The 24,125-nt window shown below is 41.0% G+C and overlaps 1 protein-coding gene across 1 annotated transcript; it reads left to right on the top strand.

Moving 5' to 3' along the window:
• The first annotated feature begins 1,114 nt into the window (after positions 1-1,114).
• Positions 1,115-23,859, top strand: LOC133992260 (B-cadherin-like). Its single transcript, XM_062430979.1, has 20 exons — positions 1,115-1,136; positions 1,488-1,555; positions 2,789-2,903; positions 3,379-3,467; positions 3,857-4,084; positions 7,485-7,500; positions 9,738-9,862; positions 11,648-11,803; positions 12,107-12,251; positions 12,843-13,015; positions 13,429-13,557; positions 14,619-14,804; positions 14,941-15,185; positions 16,422-16,564; positions 16,858-16,949; positions 17,135-17,267; positions 20,030-20,248; positions 20,901-21,031; positions 22,805-22,954; positions 23,108-23,859. Exons 1-20 carry the CDS (start codon positions 1,115-1,117, stop codon positions 23,321-23,323), a joined length of 2,781 nt encoding a protein of 926 aa, XP_062286963.1. The 3' UTR covers positions 23,324-23,859.
• Positions 23,860-24,125: the final 266 nt, after the last annotated feature.

The raw sequence follows: 24,125 nt of genomic DNA, 5'->3' as shown, positions 1-24,125 counted from the left end.
TTTTGAGGCTCATGTCACATTAACAACTTAACTTTCAGGTTGTTCTCACACTAATGGCTTTAGAAATTAAATATGGTGTCTATGAACAGCCTGTCACGAAGCATACATCAATCATTCTTGATGAACAGCCATGGTTGGAATCTTTATTCCCACACCTTAGCTCCAAATCATATTGTTACATCACTAAATGGCCTATTACAGTGAGTGACAATATTACAATGTAATGTGTTTTTTAGTATTTTTTCAGTGTGTGTGTGGGTGAGAGAGAGAGAGAGAGAGAGAGAGAGAGAGAGAGAGAGAGAGAGAGAGAGAGAGAGAGAGAGAGAGAGAGAGAGAGAGAGAGAGAGAGGGAGACAGAAAGAGAAGGAGAGAGAAGAGAGACAGAGACAGAGACAGAAAGAGAGAGTCTTTGACTTTTGGCACCCTTTAATAAAAGAAAGACACGTATAACAGCTACACATTCAGACAAACTATAATCTCTAAAAAAACAAAAAAAACAAAACCCTTATCATTGTTTTCCCAGACTAAACTGGTCCCAGTATATGCAGCCCCACGGAGAAAACAACCCCCATTTTTGCACATAACAAATTCAACAGGGCAAGTGTTGCCCCCCTTACTTGATGGTCTACACATGTCCTTTGTGGGTTCATGTTCATGAAATCACATGACATGAAAGCGAACATTGAATTCCTCACTGCGGTTATTTAAGATCATGTAGTCTCCTGTGAAAAACAACGTGTTTCAGCAGTGGAGATTTGCAGCCAGACTGCACATTTTTAATAGGTTAGACCTCTTTACCATGTCTTGACAGTTCTCGGCTAAGGAACTCATCACTTATGAATGGAGGCACATTAGACAGAGTGATCTTTGTGGCAGGTTAAGTCAGCTTCAGCACTGACTCAAACAAGCCACCGACATTGATCCCAGTCTCTAGCAGCCAGTTTACCTGTGCCACTTTCTCCAGGAACAGAACCACTGCCCCGTTCATCCACGTGGCTGATTTTACTGCCCCATGTCCGATCACTTCTCCACATCTAGTGCTACCTCTTCCATGGTGCCCGCTTTGACGCTGTGACTCCACGACAACCGGGAGAAGTCATCGCAGTTCACTATCATGGTGTCTGAGATGCCAACAGGTCAGACAAAGCCTGGCCCTGCAAACACACAGAACCCCCCCCCCCCCCCCCCCAAACACCACCAACAGTAACCACAACTACACCAACAAGTGCATTAAAGAAAAAAGACAGAAAAAGATAGAAATACTCAATCACAACTGATCTCGTACCGCTCAGCAGCACGCTCATTCCGACAGAGAGAGAGAGTTGTGAGCATGGTGAAGAGTTGGGGAGGATTAGTCATTGTCAGTAAGAGGAAATGAGACAGAAAGTTGTGTAATGCAGCTGCCTAAGCTCAGATATAGCTTTTTATTGTTGGTTAATAAGAACCACTGTGTGCATACTGACTTGTATCTGCTGTGTTTCTTGCAGCTCTGTCTTTTCAGGTGTGTCAGCCCGCGTGCCCATATCGGGAAGACGTGAGCGGAACCCGCACAACTGTGAGCTGACATCACAGGCCAAGCTAATTCCTGCAGAGACTCGTCCAACTGAAGTCACTCAGTTACTGAAACTACCTACAAGAGAGCAGACAGATTCATTTTCATTCCGAGTTTTCAAAAAGGATTCATTCAGATGGGGAGAGCTCGGTTTGCAGTTTTGGGGATTTTAATCATCATTTTTCAGGTGCGACTTCCTGCTGTGGTTTCTTTACCCTATCCTTGCACATGTGTTCATTTCCATTTCTTTCCATTGTCCTGTACATTTAAAAGTCAGTAAATAATATTGTTGTCTTATTTATCTCTGACAGAACACTATGTGAGTGTTTTTAGGGTTCTTCTGTAATTTCTGAAGAAATGGCTCTCTACCAGTGGCAGCTGGTGACAAAAATGTATTGGGGGGGGGGGGGGGGGTCGGTGTCAAACAAACCGTAGCACCACTTCACACCTCAGCAAAAAAAGAAACAAAAGAAAGGAAAACCAATCTGAAAATAACACAATAAACAATAATTGAGGAGGAAAGAGAGAAAGGATAGGAGAAAGAAACACATTGAAAATCAACATTGAGAGAGAAGCACATTGAAAATCGACATTGAAGTTAGAAGGTCCGGGACAGGAATCTGTCATCCCGACGTCTACAGGCCCGGATTACCTGTGAGACGAGAACTCCGGGGAAGAAGTTTAAGTTAGTGAATGCATTAATAGTGCGTGAATGTAAATGGATATAGATAGATGGATAGAGAGAGAGTCCTTGTTGTAGATGAAACTAAGCTCTGTCTTCAGTTAGCTTCCATTGATCACTGGGTAGACCGTGTTGATCAATGCATGTTCAGGAAATGCCACCTTTTACTGTTGAAACTTGTGCCCCCAGCAGCAAGGTGGCACTAACAAGGTGGTTTGTGTACATATTTATATATGTATATGTGTGTGTATGTGAAGGAAACATCTACAATTTATGTTTAACATGTTTAAGTAGACTTTCTCTAGATATTTGGAGGGGGCGCACTAACCAGCCACCACTGCTCTCTATTGTATTTAACTGGACTGAGACAGCTTATATGGTGGTTGAGGCAACCTACATAAGCTTTAATTCATAACACACTCTTCCTCCAGAGTTGTCTTCCTCCCGTTGAGGACTCAGCGGCTCTTCATTTCTGTTTGATATTTCGATTTTATGTTCAAAGTTTGAGGTTATAATTATTTCAAGATGTTTCTCCTTTTTTCTTCTTCTCATAGACTTTGACTTTAGTGTCTGCTGAGGATCCAAAATGTCAACCTGGATTCCAGTCAGAGTTGTTGAGTTTCACAGTGACCAGAAAGAACCTAAGAGCGGGCACAAGGCTGGGCAAAGGTAAGAACTATCCACAAACTCATTGCCTTATGCACGAAGACCTGAAGAAAACTTTGGTGTTCAATGTCAACACTTGGTATCATACATGGATATTGACTGGGGATATTTTTGTCATATTATAAAGTGTTTAATCAACTACAATATACAATTTTGAGCAATGGAAGCATCTAGACCTAGGGTTAAAGACGTTTCACAGCCATAGATATAACTGCTAAGCCTTTCTTTAAAGTACTCCTCTGGCTTTCTACAAGATTAGCTGTTCACATGTACTTTTGTGTAAACTTGACAGTAGATCATAGGTCTGTGCAGGAGGGTTAGGGTTAGGGTTCATTAGCACATGGCTCAACAAGGCTGTATTTTCTGAGTCAACATAAACACATTTACATATACACTGTTATGTACTTAAGCAATTTCTATGTCCCCTCGGTTTGACCTTTATTTGTAATGGATAACCATTTCTTCTTTCCATTCCCAGTGGGCTTCACTGACTGCACAGACCGCACAAGATTTCTTTTCAACAGTGATGACAGCCGCTTCATGGTACAGACAGACGGCACACTGATGGTGAGTAGAACTGAAGTGAACATTTTTAGCAGCAATTCAGCCAGATGTGTAGTAAGAGATCACAGCTACACAATTTAAGATGGATTATGTGTAGGTGATGCAATGTGGTAGCAGTAGATAGTTGAAAAAGACACATACATGTGTAAGCTTTGTTTTCTTTGATTTAGCTGAACCCACTGGACATGTTGAGAGAATTAGCTGTATAGCAACAGTTGATATAGCTACTGTATGATCACTGCTCTGTTGCTTCTCCACACGTACAACTACAGTTGTCACAGAAGATTAGCAGTTCAGTTTGCACAAGTTTGATTTGTGTGATGTAGAGTTTTCTTGAATCTAAATCTGTTATCAACATGTTGGTCTTGGCTGATCATTTTTTCCTCCTTCAGGTGAAGAGACAGGTTGTTCTTCATGATGGACACATAGAATTCTTCATCCACTCCTGGGACTCACAAGGTCGCAAGATGACAGTTCCTGTCATGGTAATGGACCACGGGCATCACCATGGGAATCACCATGGCAACCATCACCAAAATGAAGAGCATCAACATAGAGACCATAAACACCACAACCATCAGCAACACCATTCTGAAGTAGACTCTGCAAAAACCACAGAGGTAGGATTAGAGACATTATTGAGGGGACATGAAGGAAACTTCTAAATAAGACTGTTTCAACAATCAATACATTTACTAGGAAATAAAGCTTTGCAGATCCACATATTAATCTAATCATTTACCAGGGGCTTGAAATATAGTAGACTGACCTCATGAGAGGAGTACAAATGTGTTTTCCAGAGTGCAGCTGATCCAGTGGTGCCTGTTCTGCATTTCCCCAAGTCTGGTGAAGTACTGAGGAGGAGGAAGAGAGTAATGTGTAGTCCTCCCTTCAATGTTCATGAGAATGAGAGAGGACCATACCCCCTAAAAGTATTTCAGGTAAGAGGAACTACAGACCCTCGTGACTGACAATTTGATACTGAACTGCATTTAGAATATTTGATTCTGCTAAAGTTGTGTCTGACAGTTTCCACAGCTGTCATTGATGTCTGATTTCTATTTATTTATTTTTCCAATTTCTCTATTTACTGCATGTTAAAATAGCAATTTCCGCTATGTTGATATATCAAAATGTTAACTTTGTTTTCTTGAAACAACAAAGCCAATTACTCGTCAATTTAACTCAATTCAAAGTCAAAATTACTTTATTTATCCCCGAGGGGAAATTCAATTAGTCTGTTAGCTCTTCAATAAATTATTGAAGAATTAGACAGCCTGATGACTGTAGGAGCGAAGGATCTTAAATCTCTCCATCCTGCAAAGGAGAGAGAGGAGCCGTCCACCGCTGTTTTTTTGGTACATAAAGGTGTTGTGTAGCGGATGATCCGGGTAATTCAAGATGACCTCAAACATCTTCACAGTGCATCTCTCCACCACCTCATCCAGTGTGTCCAACCTGCCTCCAATCACAGAGCCAGCTCTTTTGACTAGTTTGTCCAGCTGCCTTGCATCTTTGTGTCTGATGCTGCCTCCCAAGCAGACTGCGAAATAAAACAACACACTTGCCACCACAGACATCTGCAGCATCTTACTACAGATTTGAGCTTTCTTTTTGTAGAGAGCGTCTGTGTTTAGGGACCAGTCCGACTTATTATCCAGGTATAAACCTAGATACTTATAACTTGGCACCACCTCGATGCCAGCAGCCTTCCCAGAGCAAAGTATTCCCAGCTCCGACCTCACCCCCATCTCTGTGACAGACAAGGGTGGAGGCTCAGGTGTAAGAGGGGGGGGTGGATGCTGCATTGGAGATGTACACATGTTGAAGAGGAGGAGGTGGAGGAGGAGAAGCAGCATTGGAATTGGGTGAGGCTGCTGTATTGAATCTGTTGAAGAACTGGTTGAGTTCATCAGCTCTTTCTACATCACTCTGTTGTAACCAGAGATGGTTTTGATTCCTCTCCACATTTCACGAATGTTGCTGTGCTGTAGATTCCTCTCCAATTTCTTTTTGTATTCCACCTTTGCCATCTGTAGTCTCTTCTTCAACTCATATTGTAATTGTTTGAGCCTTGCTTTGTCACCATATCTAAAAGCTGTAGATATGGTGACAAAGCACAGCTTCTTCTCATTGAGGATTGCGTTTATATCACTAGTAATCCAGGGTTTGTTATTGTGGAAACAGCGTACAGTCTTCGTAGTTATGAGGTATAGTAAAGCAGTCAACCTGTCTGTCAATGTCCATACTGTTCTCCTCTGTTTCCAGCAACACAGCAGTCCGTACATTCAAAGCAGTCCTTTAGAGCCTCAGTAGCCTCTGGTGTCCATTTCCTGACTGTGAGTTTAGTTGCAGGCTGCCTCCACACACAGGGTCTGTAACTAGTCTCCAGAAGAAGTTGTAATCTGACCTGCCAAGTGGTGGTAAGGCAGTGGCTCTGTAAGCTTCTTTGACATTGGCATACAGCAGATCAAGGGTTTTTATTTTCTCTGGTGGGACAATAACAAACTGTGTAAATCCAGTAAGTTTGAGGAGAGGGAAACATGATTGAAGTCTCCTGATATTGTCAAAAGTGCCTCAGGATGTTTAGTCTGTATCTTAGCAATGAGGTCTTGGAGAATCTTGGAGGTCTTCACATGGAACTTCGGCACTTGCCTTGGGTGGGATGTACACAAGTATTGTTATGATATGACTGAATTCTTTTGGTACATAATATGGTCTCATACTAACTGCCAATAATTCAATATCTGGACAGCACATTTTCTCCTTGACAGTACCATGATGGACTGCACCATCTCTGGTTCACAAATAAAGCCAAGCCCCCATCTTTTTTCTTGCCACTAACTTTAGCATCTCTGTCCGATAGTATGAGAGTGAAGCCAGGTAGATCCACATCCACTGAGAGTTTTGATTCAATCACGTTTCCGTAAAACACATGAGACTACACTCACGGTATACTTTCTGAGTGTTCACCAATATCTCCAGTTCATCACTCTTGTTGGGCAGAAAGTTGACATTTCCCATGATGACTGATGGCAGAAATGGTTTATATCTCCATTTCCAAGCCTTCACTTTTGCACCAGCATCAGTGGTTTAATTTTCTTTTTTTGATACTCCAGTTCCGATCCGGTGCAGATAAAATAAAGAAGATCTATTACAGCATTACTGGTCCAGGAGCTGATCAGGAGCCTGTCAACGTTTTCACCATGGACAGACTCACTGGTATTCTGTATGTCACACAGCCACTGGACAGAGAAAGCCAGGACAAGTACATGGTAAGCATGCTCTCAGTTTAATACATACAATTTGTTCACTGTTCACGATCATACATGAAATTGTGAAAAAACTCACCTGAACACACTTTCTAATTTTCATGTGAATGTGTGTTCAGGTGCGTGTCAATGATTACCACCTTTTTCCGGTTGAAATGTAAAAATATACATTTTAGTGGGTTCACTTCTACAATCTAATAACATGTAATAGAACAGCCCTGAAATCAAAGTCAACTGTGTACTTTGATGCCATGGCAGCTCTAATTATAAGGAATGAAAGTAACTGCATTGCCTATTCTGACATGTACCGTACTATAATACAAACATGTTTGTCTTTGTGCAGTTTGAGGCACATGCTGTGGCAGAGGGTGCAGGAAATGCTGAGGAGCCCATGGAAATGATTGTCGTGAATGTAATTGACCAGAATGACAACAAACCGCTTTTTTCACAAGAGATCTTCATGGGAGAAGTTGCTGAGAACTCACCAACAGGTACTGTTAATAGATTTAATTAAAGCTTGACTAAAATGTTTCATATTCACTTAAACATGGGACAAGACTTTATGGATGACTATAGCAATCTAGTCAATGTTTTTTGTTTTGTTTAACAATATATTTATTAAAGCTTTTACATAGGTATACAAAGTACACAGACATACACATTCGAACAATATACAAACACTAGGTACATTCAATAAGAGCACTTGAGTCCATGAGAGTTCTTACAGGTGTTATAAAGTAGTCTTCAGGTTGCAGCACATGATTGTGTTCCTGTACAGGGAATAATTAAGTCAGATAAATCTTTGTTCTTAATATACCGGATGTAGCACCCCCATATTTTCTGAAATATTTCTTGTTTATCTTTTAGGGTATATGTATTTTTTCCAATGGTAAACATAAAGGCACTTCTTTGAACCATTGCGTAATATTTGGTTTGCCAATCTTTTTCCAAGTTAGAGCTATCACTCTCGTAGTATTCCCATATTTATGAAGATTTTTTTCAAAGCGATTCATGTTATGTCGTATAGGATATAAGTCCAGTAGGAAAAATTTGGGTTCCATCACTAGTCTAATTGATAAAATCTCATGTATTATTACTCTAACCTCTTCCCAAAATTCCTTTATTTTTGGACATGACCATATACAGTGGAACAATGCACCCTTATGTTCTCCACATCTATTACAGAGGTCAGGAATCTGTATATTAAATTTGTTACGTTTTTCTGGTGTAATGTACACTCTCAATAGCCAATTAAATTGCAACATTTTTAGACGTGTGTTACCCGTCTGTGTTTGGGCTAACTTACACGCTTCACTTACAGGAGGAATTGACAATGGAACACATTGTCAATTCCTCCTGTAAGTCAAGATCTCAATGCATTAAGCTTAGCAGCAGAGGAATCAGGAGAAGATGTCACCAGCAATTTATACAATTCAGATATCATACCTCTACCAGAGGGGTTTTTAGTTAGGATTTTCTCTAATGTGGACAACTGGGGAATTTGTGTAAAATCATTTTGATAAGACCTGATAAAACTCCTAAACTGAAAGTATTTGAAAAAAATGTTTTCGGGGGATATTAAATCTAGAGATTAGTTTTTCAAACTTAAAAGTCTTCCATCCCCCCTGAAGGCATCTTTCTACAGTCCCAACCCCAAGTCTGCCCATATTCTAAAACCACCGTCCGCTCTACCTGGAGCAAAATAATTGTTGCCCCAAACTGGGCTAAAAATGGACAGGGGAGGTTTTTCTTTCAAATATCTTCGAGTGACATGCAAGATATAAATCATGTTTTTAACTATAGGATTAAGCGTAATCTTTTTGAGTTTATTATATTTATCAGAGTAGATATACGTGGGAAGTGGAAGCCTGAGGGAGAGTGACTCAATACTTCTCCATGTGGGGGGCTTTTTTGCAGCATAATAGAACATTATAGTTCTTAATTGGGCTGCCCAATAATACCAAACAATATTAGGGCATTGCAGCCCTCCTGCGTCAAAGGACAAGTATAAAAGGGACAAGTGAAGTCTGGGTTGTTGTTATTCCATAAAAATTGGTTAAATATTTTTTTTATTTTAAAGAAAAAGTCTGATGGAGGTGGCAAGGGGATATTGGTCAATGGTTTTTAGCAAATGCAACCATATCTCTAAGGTCATTATGCTGATCTGCCAGTTTGTTTTCTGTCTGCACAATGCATGACGGTAGTTAGCTCTTGATTACTGTTCACTGATTCATATTTCCCTCTCTCCAGGTTCAGATGTGATTACGGTCACAGCCACAGATCTGGACCAGCAATACCATGACAACTCAGATATCCGCTACCGTATTATGAGCCAGAACCCAGAGTTGCCCAGCAATGCGTTTGTCATCAACCCATTGACTGGAGCCATCAGCCTCAATGCTGCTGGGCTAGACAGAGAGGTGTGTCTTTTTTTTCTTCTTTAAATTCCACTTGACTTAGGTTGCTTAAACACTCCTGTTCGATTTGGTCCCATTAGGTCACTGTAAACGCTTTCATGCAAGCGTTAACTATATGTTTAGAAAAGTGCTCTATAAATAAATATTATTATTATTACCATTATTCATGTTTAAAGTCATATGTGTCTCTTCTAACAGCAATACCCAAAGTTCACTCTGGAGGTAGAGGCAGCTGACGTGATGGGAGAAGGGTTGAGTGCAGGAGCAACAGTAATCCTCACTGTCACAGATAGAATAGACAATAATAATCCAGACAGTCAGCCCTCGGTAAGTACACAATACTTATATTACTATTGGAAATTGACTGTTTGTTAACCCCATCCCCCAAAGAGTAGTGTCCAATCACAGCTCAGAAACCATAACTTGGCACAGCACGTCTTTCAAGCTTTGGAATTGTCAACAACTGCCTAAGGGCTACTATCAGATGATTCACTTTTTTTGGGTGATTTTACTTCTTTAAAAGGTTGGACAGTTTGACTGTAACAGAGTATAAATGTGTTTTTTCCAGATTGCAACTGATCCAGTGATACTTGTTCTGCATTTCCCCAAGTCTAGTGAAGGACTGAGGAGGAGGAAGAGAGAATGGGCTATTCCTCCCATCAGTGTTGCTGAGAATGAGAGAGGACCATACCCCCTAAAAGTATCTCAGGTAAGAGGAACTACAGACCCTTGTGACTGACAATTTGATACTGAACTGCATTTAGAATATTTGTCATTGACCTATGATTTTTTATTTTTTGTGGATTTGATTTTTAAAAAAAGTTTTCCTATTTACTGCATGTTGAAATAGCACTTTCAGTTTTCTTGTCTGCATCTCTCCTTACTCATCCCTAAAGAAGCCATGCTCGCAATTATTAATTAAAACCTCGAACAATAAGGCAAACGTGGAACCGATAAGGAAGGACATAAAGAGGTTTGTAGAAGAGAATGACACTGAGGATGTAGACCCGGTAATACTGTGGTATGCTCTGAAGGCAGTGATCCGTGGAAAGTTGATCGGCCTGACAATATCACAAAAAGGCCCGATTAGCTGTGTATGAACACAAAGTAGAAAAAACTGAAAGAACTGTAGAAAAAAACACCAAAACACAGGGGTTCACACAGCATTTCAACAAATGAAGGAGAAAAAAGGCAAGAGATAGATGAGATTCTTCAGGAAGGGCAAGATTTGTAAAGCAGACCTATTATGAATTAGGCCCAAAAGCAACTAGACACCTGGCCAGACGACTGCTTAAACAACAGACCTCTAGTGTAATTAATAAAATTAGAGACCCACATACAAATCAATTACTACATGAGCCGAGGCAACAAATAATATAATTATGTCACAATTTACAGTTAAGGAGCTAGAAGCTGCAATCAGTAGGCAGAAGACTCATAAATCATCAGGCAGTGATGGGTTTCCATCTGAGTGGAATAAGGCCTTTAGGGAGGAACTAACACCTCTAGTTCTGTCCTGTTTTAACCAGACCCTTATAGTGGGGAGAGCACCCCCATCATGGAAGGAAGCAATAATTACTATATTACCTAAGGAAAGCAAAGCCGAAGAGCAATGTAAACGTTTTAGGCCAGTTTCACTTTTAAATGTGGACTGCAAGTTATTTACATCAATGAAGACCAAACTGTATTCATCAGAGGGCACCAATATTAGGATAACATTAGAAGAATTCTCCATATTAGTCCCGTTTCCATTAAGGAAGTAAAATTTAGGAGGCAGGAACTTTACAGAAATTTCCTCTCACTCGTTCCTCTCAGCCGTTGTGTCTCCATTGCAGAGTAGGGCCTTGATAGGACCCACCAGACTCTGGAGGTGATTTAATCATTCTGCAACAGTTTCGATTGTCGCGCAACTACTTATTTTGGTGCTTTCTGTTGCCTCACATCCCGCTTTGAGTATACCCAATCAGCACCGAGTCAACCTCTAGCCCCACCCAGAAATTTGAAAACAGATATAAATACAGTCTTGATCAGTTTGGATGCAGAAAAAGCATTTGACAGTGTTAGTTGGTTATTCATTTATGAAGTATAAATAGATTCAGCTTCAATGAACATCCAATTCGGTGTATCGAAACCATCTATAATGAGCTTACAGCTCAAATTAAGGTAAAAGGAAACTTGTCTAATAGGATTCAGCTGGAGAGAGGTACAAGACAGGGCTGCTGTCTGTCTCCTATTCTCTTTGCTCTATATTTTGAACCTTTAGCACAAGCAGTAAGGCAGAATGAAGACCTGCGAAGACCTGGTGTTCATATAGGGAGATCAGAGCATATCATTGATCTTGAGATAAGTGGCTTGTGATAACATACAGCATCTAACGTAATTAAAGTACCTCACTGCTTTTCCGTTGTCTCTTTACAATATTGTAACTATTGTGTTCACTGAGAATTATTTACCTCCTCCTATAACCTTTTTTTTTATTTTTTAAATACTCCAGATCCGATCCAATGAAGATAAAATAAAGAAGATTTATTACAGCATTACTGGTCCAGGAGCTGATCAGGAGCCTGTCAACCTTTTCACCATGGACAGACTCACTGGTATTCTGTACGTCACACAGCCACTGGACAGAGAAAGCCAGGCCAAGTACATGGTAAGCATGCTCTCAGTTTAATACATACAATTTGTTCACTGTTCAGGATCATACATGAAATTGTGAAAAAAAACTCACCTGAACACACTTTCTCATTTTCATGTCAGAAACAATAATTACCACCTTTTTTCAGTTGAAATGTAAAAATATACATTTTAGTGGGTTCATTTCTACAAATTAATAACCTGAAATCAAAGTCAACTGTGTACTTGATGCTATGGCAGCTCTAATGATAAGGAATGAAAGCATTCCCTATTCTGACATGTACTGTACTATAATACAAACATGTTTGTCTTTGTGCAGTTTCAGGCACATGCTGTGGCAGAGGGTGCAGGAAATGCTGAGGAGCCTATGGAAATTATCGTGAATGTAATTGACCAGAACGACAACAAACCGCTTTTTGAAAAGGACACCTACTTGGGAGAAGTTGCTGAGGCCTCAAAAATAGGTACTGTCAGTGGATTCAGCCAGTGTTTTTAGCAAATATAACTGTATCTAATGAGTTGGCAGGGGCTGCTGGAGTGTAAACTTGCCCAAATCCAATACAGGGCATGACAGGAGAGATGATCAAACATTTGAATAGAGCACACACATCCAATAGGACTCCTCTAAAGCAAAAACCCCTTCATCTCATTTACTGCATAGAAATCTCCCCTTACTCACTAAATATGGAAGTCTGTGTAGAGGACTTTATGATGCACCAGTTTGTAAAATCAAAAACAACTTTGGACACTACTCAGGTCAATATGCTGATCTGGCAGTTTGTTTTCTGTCTGCACAATGCATAATGGTAGTCAGCTCTTGATTACTGATCGCTGATTGTACATTATTCTTTACTACATAGGGCATACTATTCTCACACAACCTTTAGATATCACTACAAAATGGCAACATTACCTAACTGACTGACACACATGCAACATGCACACCACACAGTTTTATTGTGTAAATCACCTCTTGGATGAAGTGCACTTAAAACTTTGAAAAGTTAATTTAAAGATAAGTGCTTAATTTCTACTTCATAATTCCCTCTCTCCAGGTTCAGATGTGATTACGGTCACAGCCATAGATGTGGACCAGCAAGGCCATGACAACTCGGATATCCGCTACCGTATTATGAGCCAGGACCCAAAGTTGCCCAGCGACTCTCTGTTTTTCGTCAACCCATTGACCGGAGCCATCAGTGTCAATGCTGGTGGTCTAGACAGAGAGGTGTGTCTTTAAAAAAAAAAAACTTGACTTAGGTTGCTTTCACACCTAACTGTTGGAATGGTTTGTGTTTCAAGCAAATGCTCCTGTTGATCTGATCCCATTAGGCCAGTGTTCATGCAAGCTGTGATGCACACAGCTGCTTTCTATGTCTTCAAATCAAGGCAAAGGTGTTGTTAATACAACTAATTGGCACTGTACAGACCTACATTGAGATGATGTCATCTCTGTAAAGTCATAGATGTCACTGGCTAAACATTTGTACATCAGGCCTGGTATAGATTTAAGGTATTGTGCTCAGATTGAAGCTTGTTTGGAAATTTCACATAATTCAAAACATTTACTCAAATGTCACATAGAGCTGTAGATTGTAAGAAAGTTTTACTGTTTAAACTCATATGTGTCTCTTCCAACAGAAATACCCAAAGTACACTCTGGAAGTACAAGCAGCTGATATGAAGGGAGAGGGACTGGCTACAACAACGAAAGTAATCCTCACTGTGACAGATAGTAATGACAACGCTCCAGTCTTCACTCAGCCCTCTGTAAGTACATAATACTCATGACTGGATGAATAACATGAATAACTATTTTAGCTGAGCTGGGAGCAGGTCTGCCTACACTTCAATAAACCAAGTGCTGAAATACTTCCATTTCACTCACAAATCACAAGACAAGGATACGATGGATTAAATCATCCAAGGCAGTGTATGGCTCAAGATGATTGTAATATTTGTGTTCTCGGAAAACCACCCAAGCAGACAGCACAACAGTTATGACTGAGTATACAACAATGCCATCCTGCAAAGCACATAGCACAGCTGAACGCAGGTTTGAAAATAAGAGTCAATAATTATCAACATCTAGTGTGTGTCTATTACTGTGGAGCCTGACCAAAAAAAAAAAATAAGGAAAAGGAAAGGAAAGAGGAAAAAATTGATCAAGGGCCCCAGAATGCCAGTATGGTAGATCCGGACCAGGGAGGGAGCCAATTATACTGGCTTTATGTATGTAGACATCAAATGCATATTCAAGACCCTTTTTACAGGGTTAACATTTTTGATTGAAAGGAATGTAGCTAGCTAACAACAGCTGAAAATAACAAGCTGCTTTTGTTCTACTTCAGTGTTTAAAAAAACTAATAAAATTCAACAGTTAATCATCCATCATCATGATTGTAAACTGCATACAAGAACATAAAGCTTAACGGGCACAGTAACAAATGGTGAGGGGTGGGACCAATGGTTAATACTTATGTTGACATACATGGTCATCTCATTGTCAATGGCAGCTTTGGAGACGGTAGCTCACCATCATTTTTGGTAATGTAATGAGTTCTAAGCAAAACAGACACTTTTACTTGATAATACAGTTGGATCTTGGTCCTAATCTAAATATGTTTGCATTTATTTTATTTAAATTCCTAATTTTAGTTTTAAAGTGGGTGGACTATATTAAACATCACTGTTCAGGGAAGTAATGATCTGAGCTGCACAATGAGACGGACCCTAAAGTTAAGGCCAAGTTTTAAAAATGAACTTGTTAGTTACTAACAGCATTTATTCTAATCCTCGTTTCCTCTGTTTCATCCCTGGCATTCTCCCAGTATGAGGGAACAGTTCCAGAAAATAAAGTGGGTGCTGTGGTCCTTACCATGTCAGTAACAGATGGGGATGAGCCACATTCCCCAGCCTGGAACGCCAAGTTTAAGATTGTTGATGGTGATCCTGGACAAATTTTCAGTGTGAACACAGGAGTTAACAAACATGAAGGAATCCTCACCACTGTAAAGGTAGGAAGAAAAACAATGTTATGAAAATGAATTAAAGGTTTAGACTGAACTTGGATGTTAGCTGTACAGCAGGAATGAGCTGTAAGGCGTTTGTGTGATGCATTGTGCTGCTGTGCTTTTCCCTCCATCCAACCAGGGTGCTGACTTTGAGAGGTCCGGCAAACACACTCTGATGATTGCAGTGGAGAATGAGGTTCCTTTTGCTATTTCACTCCCCACTGCCACCGCCACTGTAGTGGTGACTGTGGAAGACGTCAATGAAGCTCCGTTCTTTGATCCAGTGGAAAAGCTTGTGTCTAAACCAGAGGACCTTGCCATCGACAGTGAGGTGGTGCGCTACACTGCTAATGATCCGGACATTGCACGCAAACAGACAGTCTCGTAAGTTCAAACTCCTTACTTTGAACATGTATTTAAACACAAGATGACCACTGCTAGAGAATATTGGAAAAGGATGATACTTAAACTTTACTAATAACCTAATAGAACATCTTTTTATATCAACGATTGAGGGAATGATTAAAACAAAGTTCATATCTCATACAAGATATTGCAGGAGGATATTAAAGAAAAATGGGAAATAGAGATGAATACCATCATTTCCGATGAACACTGGGAAATTTCATGTACCCAGGGACATAGAATAACTAGTAGCCCTAATTGGAAAGAGTTTGGATGGAAGATTAAAATGAGGTTCTTCAAAACCCCACATGTTACATCAAAATGGAGCAATACCTCAGAACAATGCAGGAGGGGATTTGGCTTGATGGGGGACCACATGCATATATTTTGGGACTGTCTAAACTATCAGAATATTGGCAAAATGTACAAAAAGAAATTTTAAAAATGCCTACTTATAGAAGTACCATTAGAACTATCATACTTCACATTAGGGATATTATCAGATGAAGAGAATAACCAAATATACTATATCTGGTAAGAGTTCTCCTCTTGTTAGCAAATAAAGTAATTATAGTCTCCTGGCTGGAGCCACACCCTGCCACAATAACATAATATAGGGAAATAATTCAAGATGTTTACCACATGGAACATATGACTGCGGCATTACAGATGAAATCAGATACCTTTGTAAGCAAATGGACCCCCATTGTCTTACATCTATTATATATCTCAGTGTAATACAGTGCATAATGCAATATTGTGATGAACAATCCTCATTTAGCCTACATATTCTGTATTGTTGTGCTCTGCTGGTCTATTTGATCTAAAATAGGTTAAAATAAGAAACTAAACTGCAGATAGGATTTACTTCATGTTAAGTAATGTCATGCAAAAGTTTGTAAACCTTTAGACCTTTTGTCTGACTTAATTTAAGACAACATTAAAATGAAGCTTTTTGTATGGCTTCTTAATAGATTTCTGGCCAGCTTGAGCATTTGGTCAACGAAAAAAGACAAAAGTAAAATCTGAAATGCCTTTAGTTTAAACAGCCCTCATGTCCAAGCAAAACACAAAGAACACATGCAGTATATTGTAGAAATAATATGTATATTATTTTAAAAATCTGCTCTGTTTCTGCCTCATTGTGAAGCACGTTAGTTGTAATCTCCTTGGTAGCATAACATTTATATCTGTATTTATTTGTTTTATGTCCAGGTATAAGTTAATTAGTGACCCCGCGGGCTGGTTGACTGTGAAGCAAGAGACAGGCGTGATTACAGTGAAGAGTGCCATGGACAGAGAGTCTCACTTTGTAAAGGACAACAAATACACAGCAATCATTGGTGCATATGACAATGGTAGGTGGGAAGCAAGACTGCTGACTGTAACATGCGTATCTTTAAGTGAGAAATAAAACAAACAAACAAAAACATATTGTTTTGATGGTGGTGGCTGGTTTGAATAACCCAGTTTCAAGACTGAAACTGTTCTGAAGAGATTTCTGCCAAAGTACCAAAATATCAGCTTGACATCTTTGGCTTAGAAAAATGTTGTAAATGAAGACGTTATCTAAATATGGACTTTATTTCATGATTTAAATATTCCCAAAATGTAATGAATTTTTCCCTCCGTGTGTGTTTTCCCTCCACAGATGAAATCCCAGCCACAGGAACTGGTACTCTGATCATCCAGCTTGAAGATGTTAATGACAATGCACCCTCCATTGTAGAACGTGAATTCACTGTATGTGTCCTTTCCCAAATGCTGAACAGTTGTCATGTTTTTGCAAACTTTTAATGGTGATGAAAACCAGAGTTTGTGGTTCAACACTTGTGTTGTGTGATTAATGTGACTTTGATATAATCTGATATTCAGGATGTGATGAAATGAAAGATCAAAATGTTGAATCTGACTTTGTTTTTTCTCAGGTGTGTAACAAGGAAGGCACTCCTCAGTTGCTGTCAGTAACAGATGAAGACGGGCCGGGCTTCACTGCTCCATACAGTGTCTCTCTAAATGGCATGACTAAGGCCAACTGGACTGCTAGGATGAACAACTCCAGTATGTACAATATTACATGACTGAAAATGTAACTTTAGGAAGAAGAAAGCCAGTCACAGGAAAAATGCCTTGTTTATTCCTGATTGTTTATTTTAAACTCAGCCAAAAAAAGCAATTAAAGCTACACCCACCCATTGGTTATATAATACATCTAGTGACACGCTTAGGCACATCATCAGTGATAGTACCTGGAGTCATAGGGTGTTTTGGGTCTTTCAACTTCAGACACCCTCATTCAGGTGACCCAACCGGGAGCGATCAGTTCCCAGACTGTGCCCAAGAAGCAGTCCACGGTTTGTCCCTCCTGATCCATAGCCATCTTGATGCTTTTTGTTTCAGGGAAACACAATTGTGTTTCTTATGTACATGTACTTGAGAATATGACAATAAAAAGCTATCTATCTATTCTCTGCTGCCTCTGAAGCTTGTCCAAAGGCGTTCCTTTTCCGTGACCCAGTGATGCCCAGCAGGCTATAAGCTTCGCAAAGAGATCTTCCTGCAAAGCCCCTTGCCCCCACTTCGATGGGCAAGTACCGTGCCCGTCAACCCCTTTTGCAGCACACCTCCACCAGCTCCGTGTATTTTCCTCTCACTGGCCTTCTCCATCTGATCCTCCCATGGCACTGTCAGCTCCAGCATGACCACCTTCTTTGATGTATCTGAGGCCAGCATGTCTGGCCTAAGAATGGTTTCCATGATGTTATCTGGGAATTATAGTTGCCTTCCCAGGCCCACCCTCAGTTGACAGTCATTTGCTGTTCCAAGGAGGCCTGCTTGGGCTTTCGGCTTGGCGTTGGGATGTTCACCTGCTCTCACAAAAGATATATTGCGCTGTGATGGTCTGTGGCACTTGGCTTGGTCGATGGTGCTGCAGATGGCCTCAGCTATAACTTTCAGCAATTGTTCATGTCGCCAGCGAAATCAACCTTCCCCAAGTGCTTTCGGACAGCTGCTCAAGATATGCTCGAGCGTTCTTCTTCCTTGGCACAAGGGGCATGATGGTGCTTCAACCTCACCCCAACAGAAGAGATTGGGTTGGCTGGGCAGAATGTCAACCACCTGTGGAGGTGACAGTTGATCTTCCTCTCCAATCCCTGTGGAAATTCATAAACCAGCAATGGCTACAAAATTCAAAGTCAAAAGTTTTCCCAAGGCTCTATACAGGTTTCTCTCTGATGGATGGAATTCATGTGCCTCCCAGCAAAAAGTACCTGTCTGTCACCTTACCTCTCTTCAATACTAGGGACCTGGATTTCTCTGGCTTGAAGCGCATCCGAGCCTAAGACATAAGTCTCTCCAAGCCCTGCAGGATCCATCTGCTTCCTTGGACTGACGTTGTTACTGTCAGATTGTCCATAAAGGCTCTGATGGGGGATTGCCTGACTCCACACTTGGTTAGCAGGACTCTGCACTCCACCTCAGCCGACTTGACCGTTGACAGTTGTTTGGTAAACCCAAAGGAGTTTGCTAGGAAGGCGGTCAGTTTCCTTGCTCTCTCTTTGATCCGTTTCCTGTGCCGCTCTGCTCTCCAGAGAGTTATGAGCTTTTTCCTCAGGATGCAGCGAAGTTCTGCCAGCCCGTTCTTCTCCTCTTCACACACCCCATTGAACTGTTTCTTAAAAAGGCAAAATGTAGGTCTAAGCTGTGTGATCCTTTCAGCCATGCGGTTTTTGGTGTACTGGCCTTTGGTACTGGTCTTTCTCTTCACTGTACCAAACCTCTGTGTTGCAAGGATGGTGATCATGGTTGTAATTTTTAGAGCCTCCTGTCGGTCCCTCCCCTCATGACTGCTTCCAGGATGCAGTTCACGCCCTCATCAAATCGGCACCACTCTTTCATTTTGCTGGCTGGACACCACTAAACCCACTGATGTTGTACCATGCATGGTGCTTGGGCTTCTGAACCTTGGAGGTTCCGGGCACTGTGGGGTGCTTCCTGGCCTGGCTCCTCCTGCATCTCACCTGGGTTGCTCCCTGTGAATTGTTGCTCTTGCACCATACATTTCATTTAAGTCTGGTGGATCTTTAGACCACGCGTATTTTTGCCACATACACATACAATGCTCCTCGTCGTTTGTCTGAATGCATAATACGTTGCCTGTTTGGGGTGCTCATTCTTTGGCCCCCTTGGGCTCCCCTGGGAGTATGTTTCTTTGGGACTTTTGTAGCTTACTTTGGGTTTTTCCTCACAGAAGATGCAGGATGGGTTGCTGGCCCTTCCTGCCCCAGATGCTGTCTTTCCGAACTGTCATCTGTCTCTCCAGCTGTCGCCACTCTCTTCATGGTAGTCATCCAGTCTCTTCCTGGAAGCCACTGGCTCAGCCAGATTAACATGGTTGTATAATAAATCTAGTGATGCACTTGGGCACATTATCAGTGATAGTACCTGGGGTCATAAGGTGTTTAAGTATTAAGTATGATTATCAAATTGTTTTCCTCAAATTGAGAATTCACTGTTCAGATGTATAAGTGTAATGTTTATAATGTGTTTTTACTTTGAATTGAGAATATCAGGTTTGTGCTTTCTTCCAACCAGCTCCTTAAATACAATGATTAGTTTCAGATACAAAGTCACTGATGTTTGTTTATGTATCATTAGAGACTTTTAATCTAGTTTATATAGGCCAAGGTGAGCTTTAAATGATATGTGGCAAAAGGCAGTGATAAAAAGTGTATTTTTGTGGAAATGTTACTGGAAAAAAGCAAAATGATAAACTAATAAAGACAGGGTTTGTAATAAGTACATGTTCCTATTTTTTGCAGGAACGGGCATCATCCTGAATATGGCTACTGAACTGCCCAGAGGAGTGTACACTTTGATCCTAAAGGTTGCAGACAACCAGGGCATGGAGCAGGACAGCACCTTGACGGCCGAAGTGTGCAACTGCAAAGGTCATGAGGTGAAGTGCAGTGTAGTGGATGAGGCAGGTTTCCCACTGCCAGCTATCCTGGGAATACTTGGAGGTGCCCTGTTGCTACTCTGTGAGTCTGAATTATGATTTTAAAAATAGAAATATGCTCATCATAATGTGAGTGGAGCTGGAAAGCCAAATAAAGCCATGAAGCTTTGCATCACAACAATGATTGGAACCCTGTATGATATTGTAGTTCAATGGAAGCCAATGAAAAACCAAACCTAAAACTATGCATGTATAGTGCTATCGACTCAAGTAAGTGATAATTAGGCAATACTGAGGTATAACTGTTTAAAAAGACAAGGCTGGTGAAATAGTGCATTAGTTAGGAACTGTTTTCAGCGATGGATTAATTTACATTCTGGGATTGTATGTGGGGCTGGGTCATTATAAACTACAGTGTGTTTTCATGGTAATGAAGGTACAAGTTGAGAATGAGTTTGAGAATAGTGGTGCTCTGTAGAACAATGGAAGAAGATATATCAGGCTTTGGTACACAGACAATACTTGGGTCTTTCTTAACAATAAGAAAAACTAGAAATATCACCTTTCCTTTTGAAGGACTAATTCTATAATGACCACATTAAACTCTTGTGCTGACAGGCTCGACTCAACACGTCTACATGGCTTTTCTTTCTCAGCTGTGTAGGAAATGGGTGGCTTTTGGTGAATCAGTAATGTGGTTGTGTGGTATTAAGTTTTGTGCTCTGTGTCTCCAGTGCTGCTGCTGCTGCTGCTGATGTTTGCAAGACGGGGCAAAGGAGAGCAGAAGGTGCCTCTACTGCAGGACGATGATATCAGAGACAACATCTATTACTATGATGAAGAGGGAGGTGGAGAGGACGATCAGGTAAATGAAGACAGAGGGTTGTTGTAGAGCAGTGACATTTGAGTCAGGGTAGCACTGACTGGGGCAGAGAGATGTCACCCTCTATCACTGTGAATGTGTATCTTGGCCATTTTTAATGACAAAATAAACCCTGTCAAAGTAGTTTTGTATATTATACTGCTGAATTAGTATGATCAATGCATTGTAAGCAACATAATGGCAAACTTGGTAAAATATTTCCCTCTGAAATGTAGAGGAGCAGAGGTATAAAGTAACACAAAATAGAAATATTAGTACAAGTACCATAAATTGTACTTGAGTGAATGGAAATAGTTGCTTTCCAAGATCTATTGTGTAGGATTAGATGTTATTATCCCTTAGTTGCACACTTGAGGCATGCTGCCAGGAGTCTGTGGGATGGCCAAGTGAGTGACAGCATCCTCTGGGTTGTCAAATGGGCGCCCTCCTTCCTCAATGTTTTGCTGATAGGCCCACAACACCTCTAGAGGGTTCAGCAGTATATCCCAGTGTCCGAGGCTCAGCCCCTGGGTGCCATCTACTCACTTAGACGCCCAGGTGAAGTTCTTTCTTCACAGCCACAGCTACTGGCTCCCAATCTTAATGGCCCTTGATAGATCTTTGACTGCCTGCCGGTGGTCCTTCCCTTGTACTCCCATCTCCCGGAGTAGTTTGGATGTTGTCATGGCAATGAAACCTATACTACCTACTTTAACAGGCCGGATCTTGCTATCCAGCCTCGCTGCTGCGCCTCAGCTGCCAGTTCTCCATACCTCAGCTTCTTGCGGTCGTAGGCTTCCTCCACTGCATTCTCCCAGGGCACTGTGAGCTCAATGATGTAGATGAGCTTGAGTGAGGCCAACCATAGTATGAGGTCTGGTCTGAGGTTGGTCCCCATAATCGCAGCAGGTGAAGCAAAGCCTCTGGCCCAAGTCTGCCACCAGCTTCCAGTCGCGTGCCCCACCCAGCCCTCCAGCTAAGTGGGGCTCTAACCTTCCGGGACAAATGCTGTGGCCAGCCAGCAGGAGGTGGTGGGAGGAAGGGTGTTGACATTTGTCCGCTGCCTTTATAGCACTGCTGGAAGACAGCATAGCACCTGGTTGTGCCGCCAGGTGTAATAGCCTAGCCCACCAGGATGTGTTTTAGTGTTGCTGGATTCGGACAGAGGGAGCAGACAAAATTAACAGTGGAACACGATTCATTGCACTGGATGTTAATTCGATTATTGAATAGTACCTGTCGAAAGTTTGCACACTCTATCTGCGATGGGTTTCTAATGCCACACAGTTCAGAACTTGTGGATCACATAGACCATGATAACAACGTAACAAAGCTGTGTCAGTTTGCAGAATAACTAAAGTTTGACTGACATCTTTTATACAATTCTATATGCTCATTCAATATGTGTACTTATTTGATCAGGTATTCAACCACAATTACAAATAGCAGGGTACCTGTCAGGCAACAGGTGCACATTGATCAGATGACATTCCCATTAGATCATCTTTCATACATAGATATCATCGTTATTATTGTAATATTTACTACACTATACTAGCCTCCCAAATGGAGATCTTTATCATAGTCATCTCAGGCTCAATCAAATGTTTGACTCCTATTGTATTTCTGCACAGGATTAAAGCTGTAATCCATCATCAAGTCATTTCCAAAACATGGATTACATTCATTGTAAAAATGCACAAACACACATCTGATTGTTTTTACCTGAGAGATGCAGTGTCTCACGTATGATCCTCCTTCATGTGTTTTCATCAGGACTATGACCTGAGTGTTCTGCACCGCGGTCTGGACAACCGGCCCGAGGTGTTCAGGAATGACGTGGTGCCAAACTTCATGCCGGCTCTTCAGTACCAGTACAAGCCCCGGCCAGCCAACCCAGATGAAATCGGCAACTTCATCGACGATGTGAGTCAAGTTAACTTTCAAAAACCAATGTGAACACATTCAAATCTAACATTGTTAATGAATCACTGCCTTGATAAATAGTTTTTTGAGGGGAAAAACACATGGTTTCTCATGGTTTGATACTTGAACATATGTCGTTCGCTACTCTCTCAGAACCTGAAGGCAGCCGATAACGACCCAACAGCACCCCCCTACGACTCCCTGCTGGTGTTCGACTATGAGGGAGGCGGCTCTGACGCAGGAAGCCTGTCGTCTCTGAACTCATCAAGCAGCGGAGACCAGGACTACAACTGCCTCGGCGAATGGGGACCCCGCTTTAAGAAACTGGCCGACATGTACGGAGGAGGAGAAGACGATGACATGCTGTAAACGTACCAAAGAACAAACGGAGCGGATAGATGGATGCACGTACGGCCAAGTGAATGTTCTATTGATGTAAGCATGGACTGAGAATTCCAGGGAAATTCCCATCAGCCCAACATGAGCAGGGCCACAGATGTTTTTTTCTGTATGTGTATTATGTTTCACCATTCAGTGCAGTCCTATCAGAAGCATAAAGATTCATTTGTTCATTTGTGCCACCATAGCTCTGTCTGTCTGTTAGATCCCTGTTAGATTCCTGTTTGATGAATGAAAATGCTTTTTGTTCTTCTGTCAAGTTCTGGAGCCATGTCATCAGTCTCAATGTTCATTTATGAATTTTGTACAGAGTTGAGATATTTTGGCCTGCATCGTAGCTTACTGGGTGACACTGGACACGCACGCAGACGCTTGCACTGGTAACATTAGGTAATTTTGGCAATATATGGTACTTTACATTTTTTGTTTGTTTTTTCATGTTTGTACTTCTGCTTGAATAAAATTTCATAGTTTTGTATTTCTGTTTTGAGGAATAAAATGATCAAGATAAAATGCAGGTAGCCTCTGAGAGAGTGGTCAATGAGTTATCAATAAGTGCTTTTTAAGATGTTTGATGAGTATCTGTTTAGTGGATGTCTGTATTACATTGTAATTTCTACACCTTTGTTGTTTGGGTACAAACACTTTGTTTGGATTTTTATAAAGTTATTTTAATACAATTATGTGTGAATTACCTTTTTATTTCACTGATTGAAAGAGTTCACTCGGGGCTGTTTTTAATCATAGTCAAGCTCACCAGAGCTACACAAAA

The sequence above is a fragment of the Scomber scombrus genome, chromosome 12 (genome assembly GCF_963691925.1).
Source record: "Scomber scombrus chromosome 12, fScoSco1.1, whole genome shotgun sequence".
NCBI classification, from domain to species: Eukaryota; Metazoa; Chordata; class Actinopteri; order Scombriformes; family Scombridae; genus Scomber; species Scomber scombrus.
Note: the sequence above shows the minus strand (reverse complement) of the source record. Positions and strands in the feature narration are given on the sequence as shown.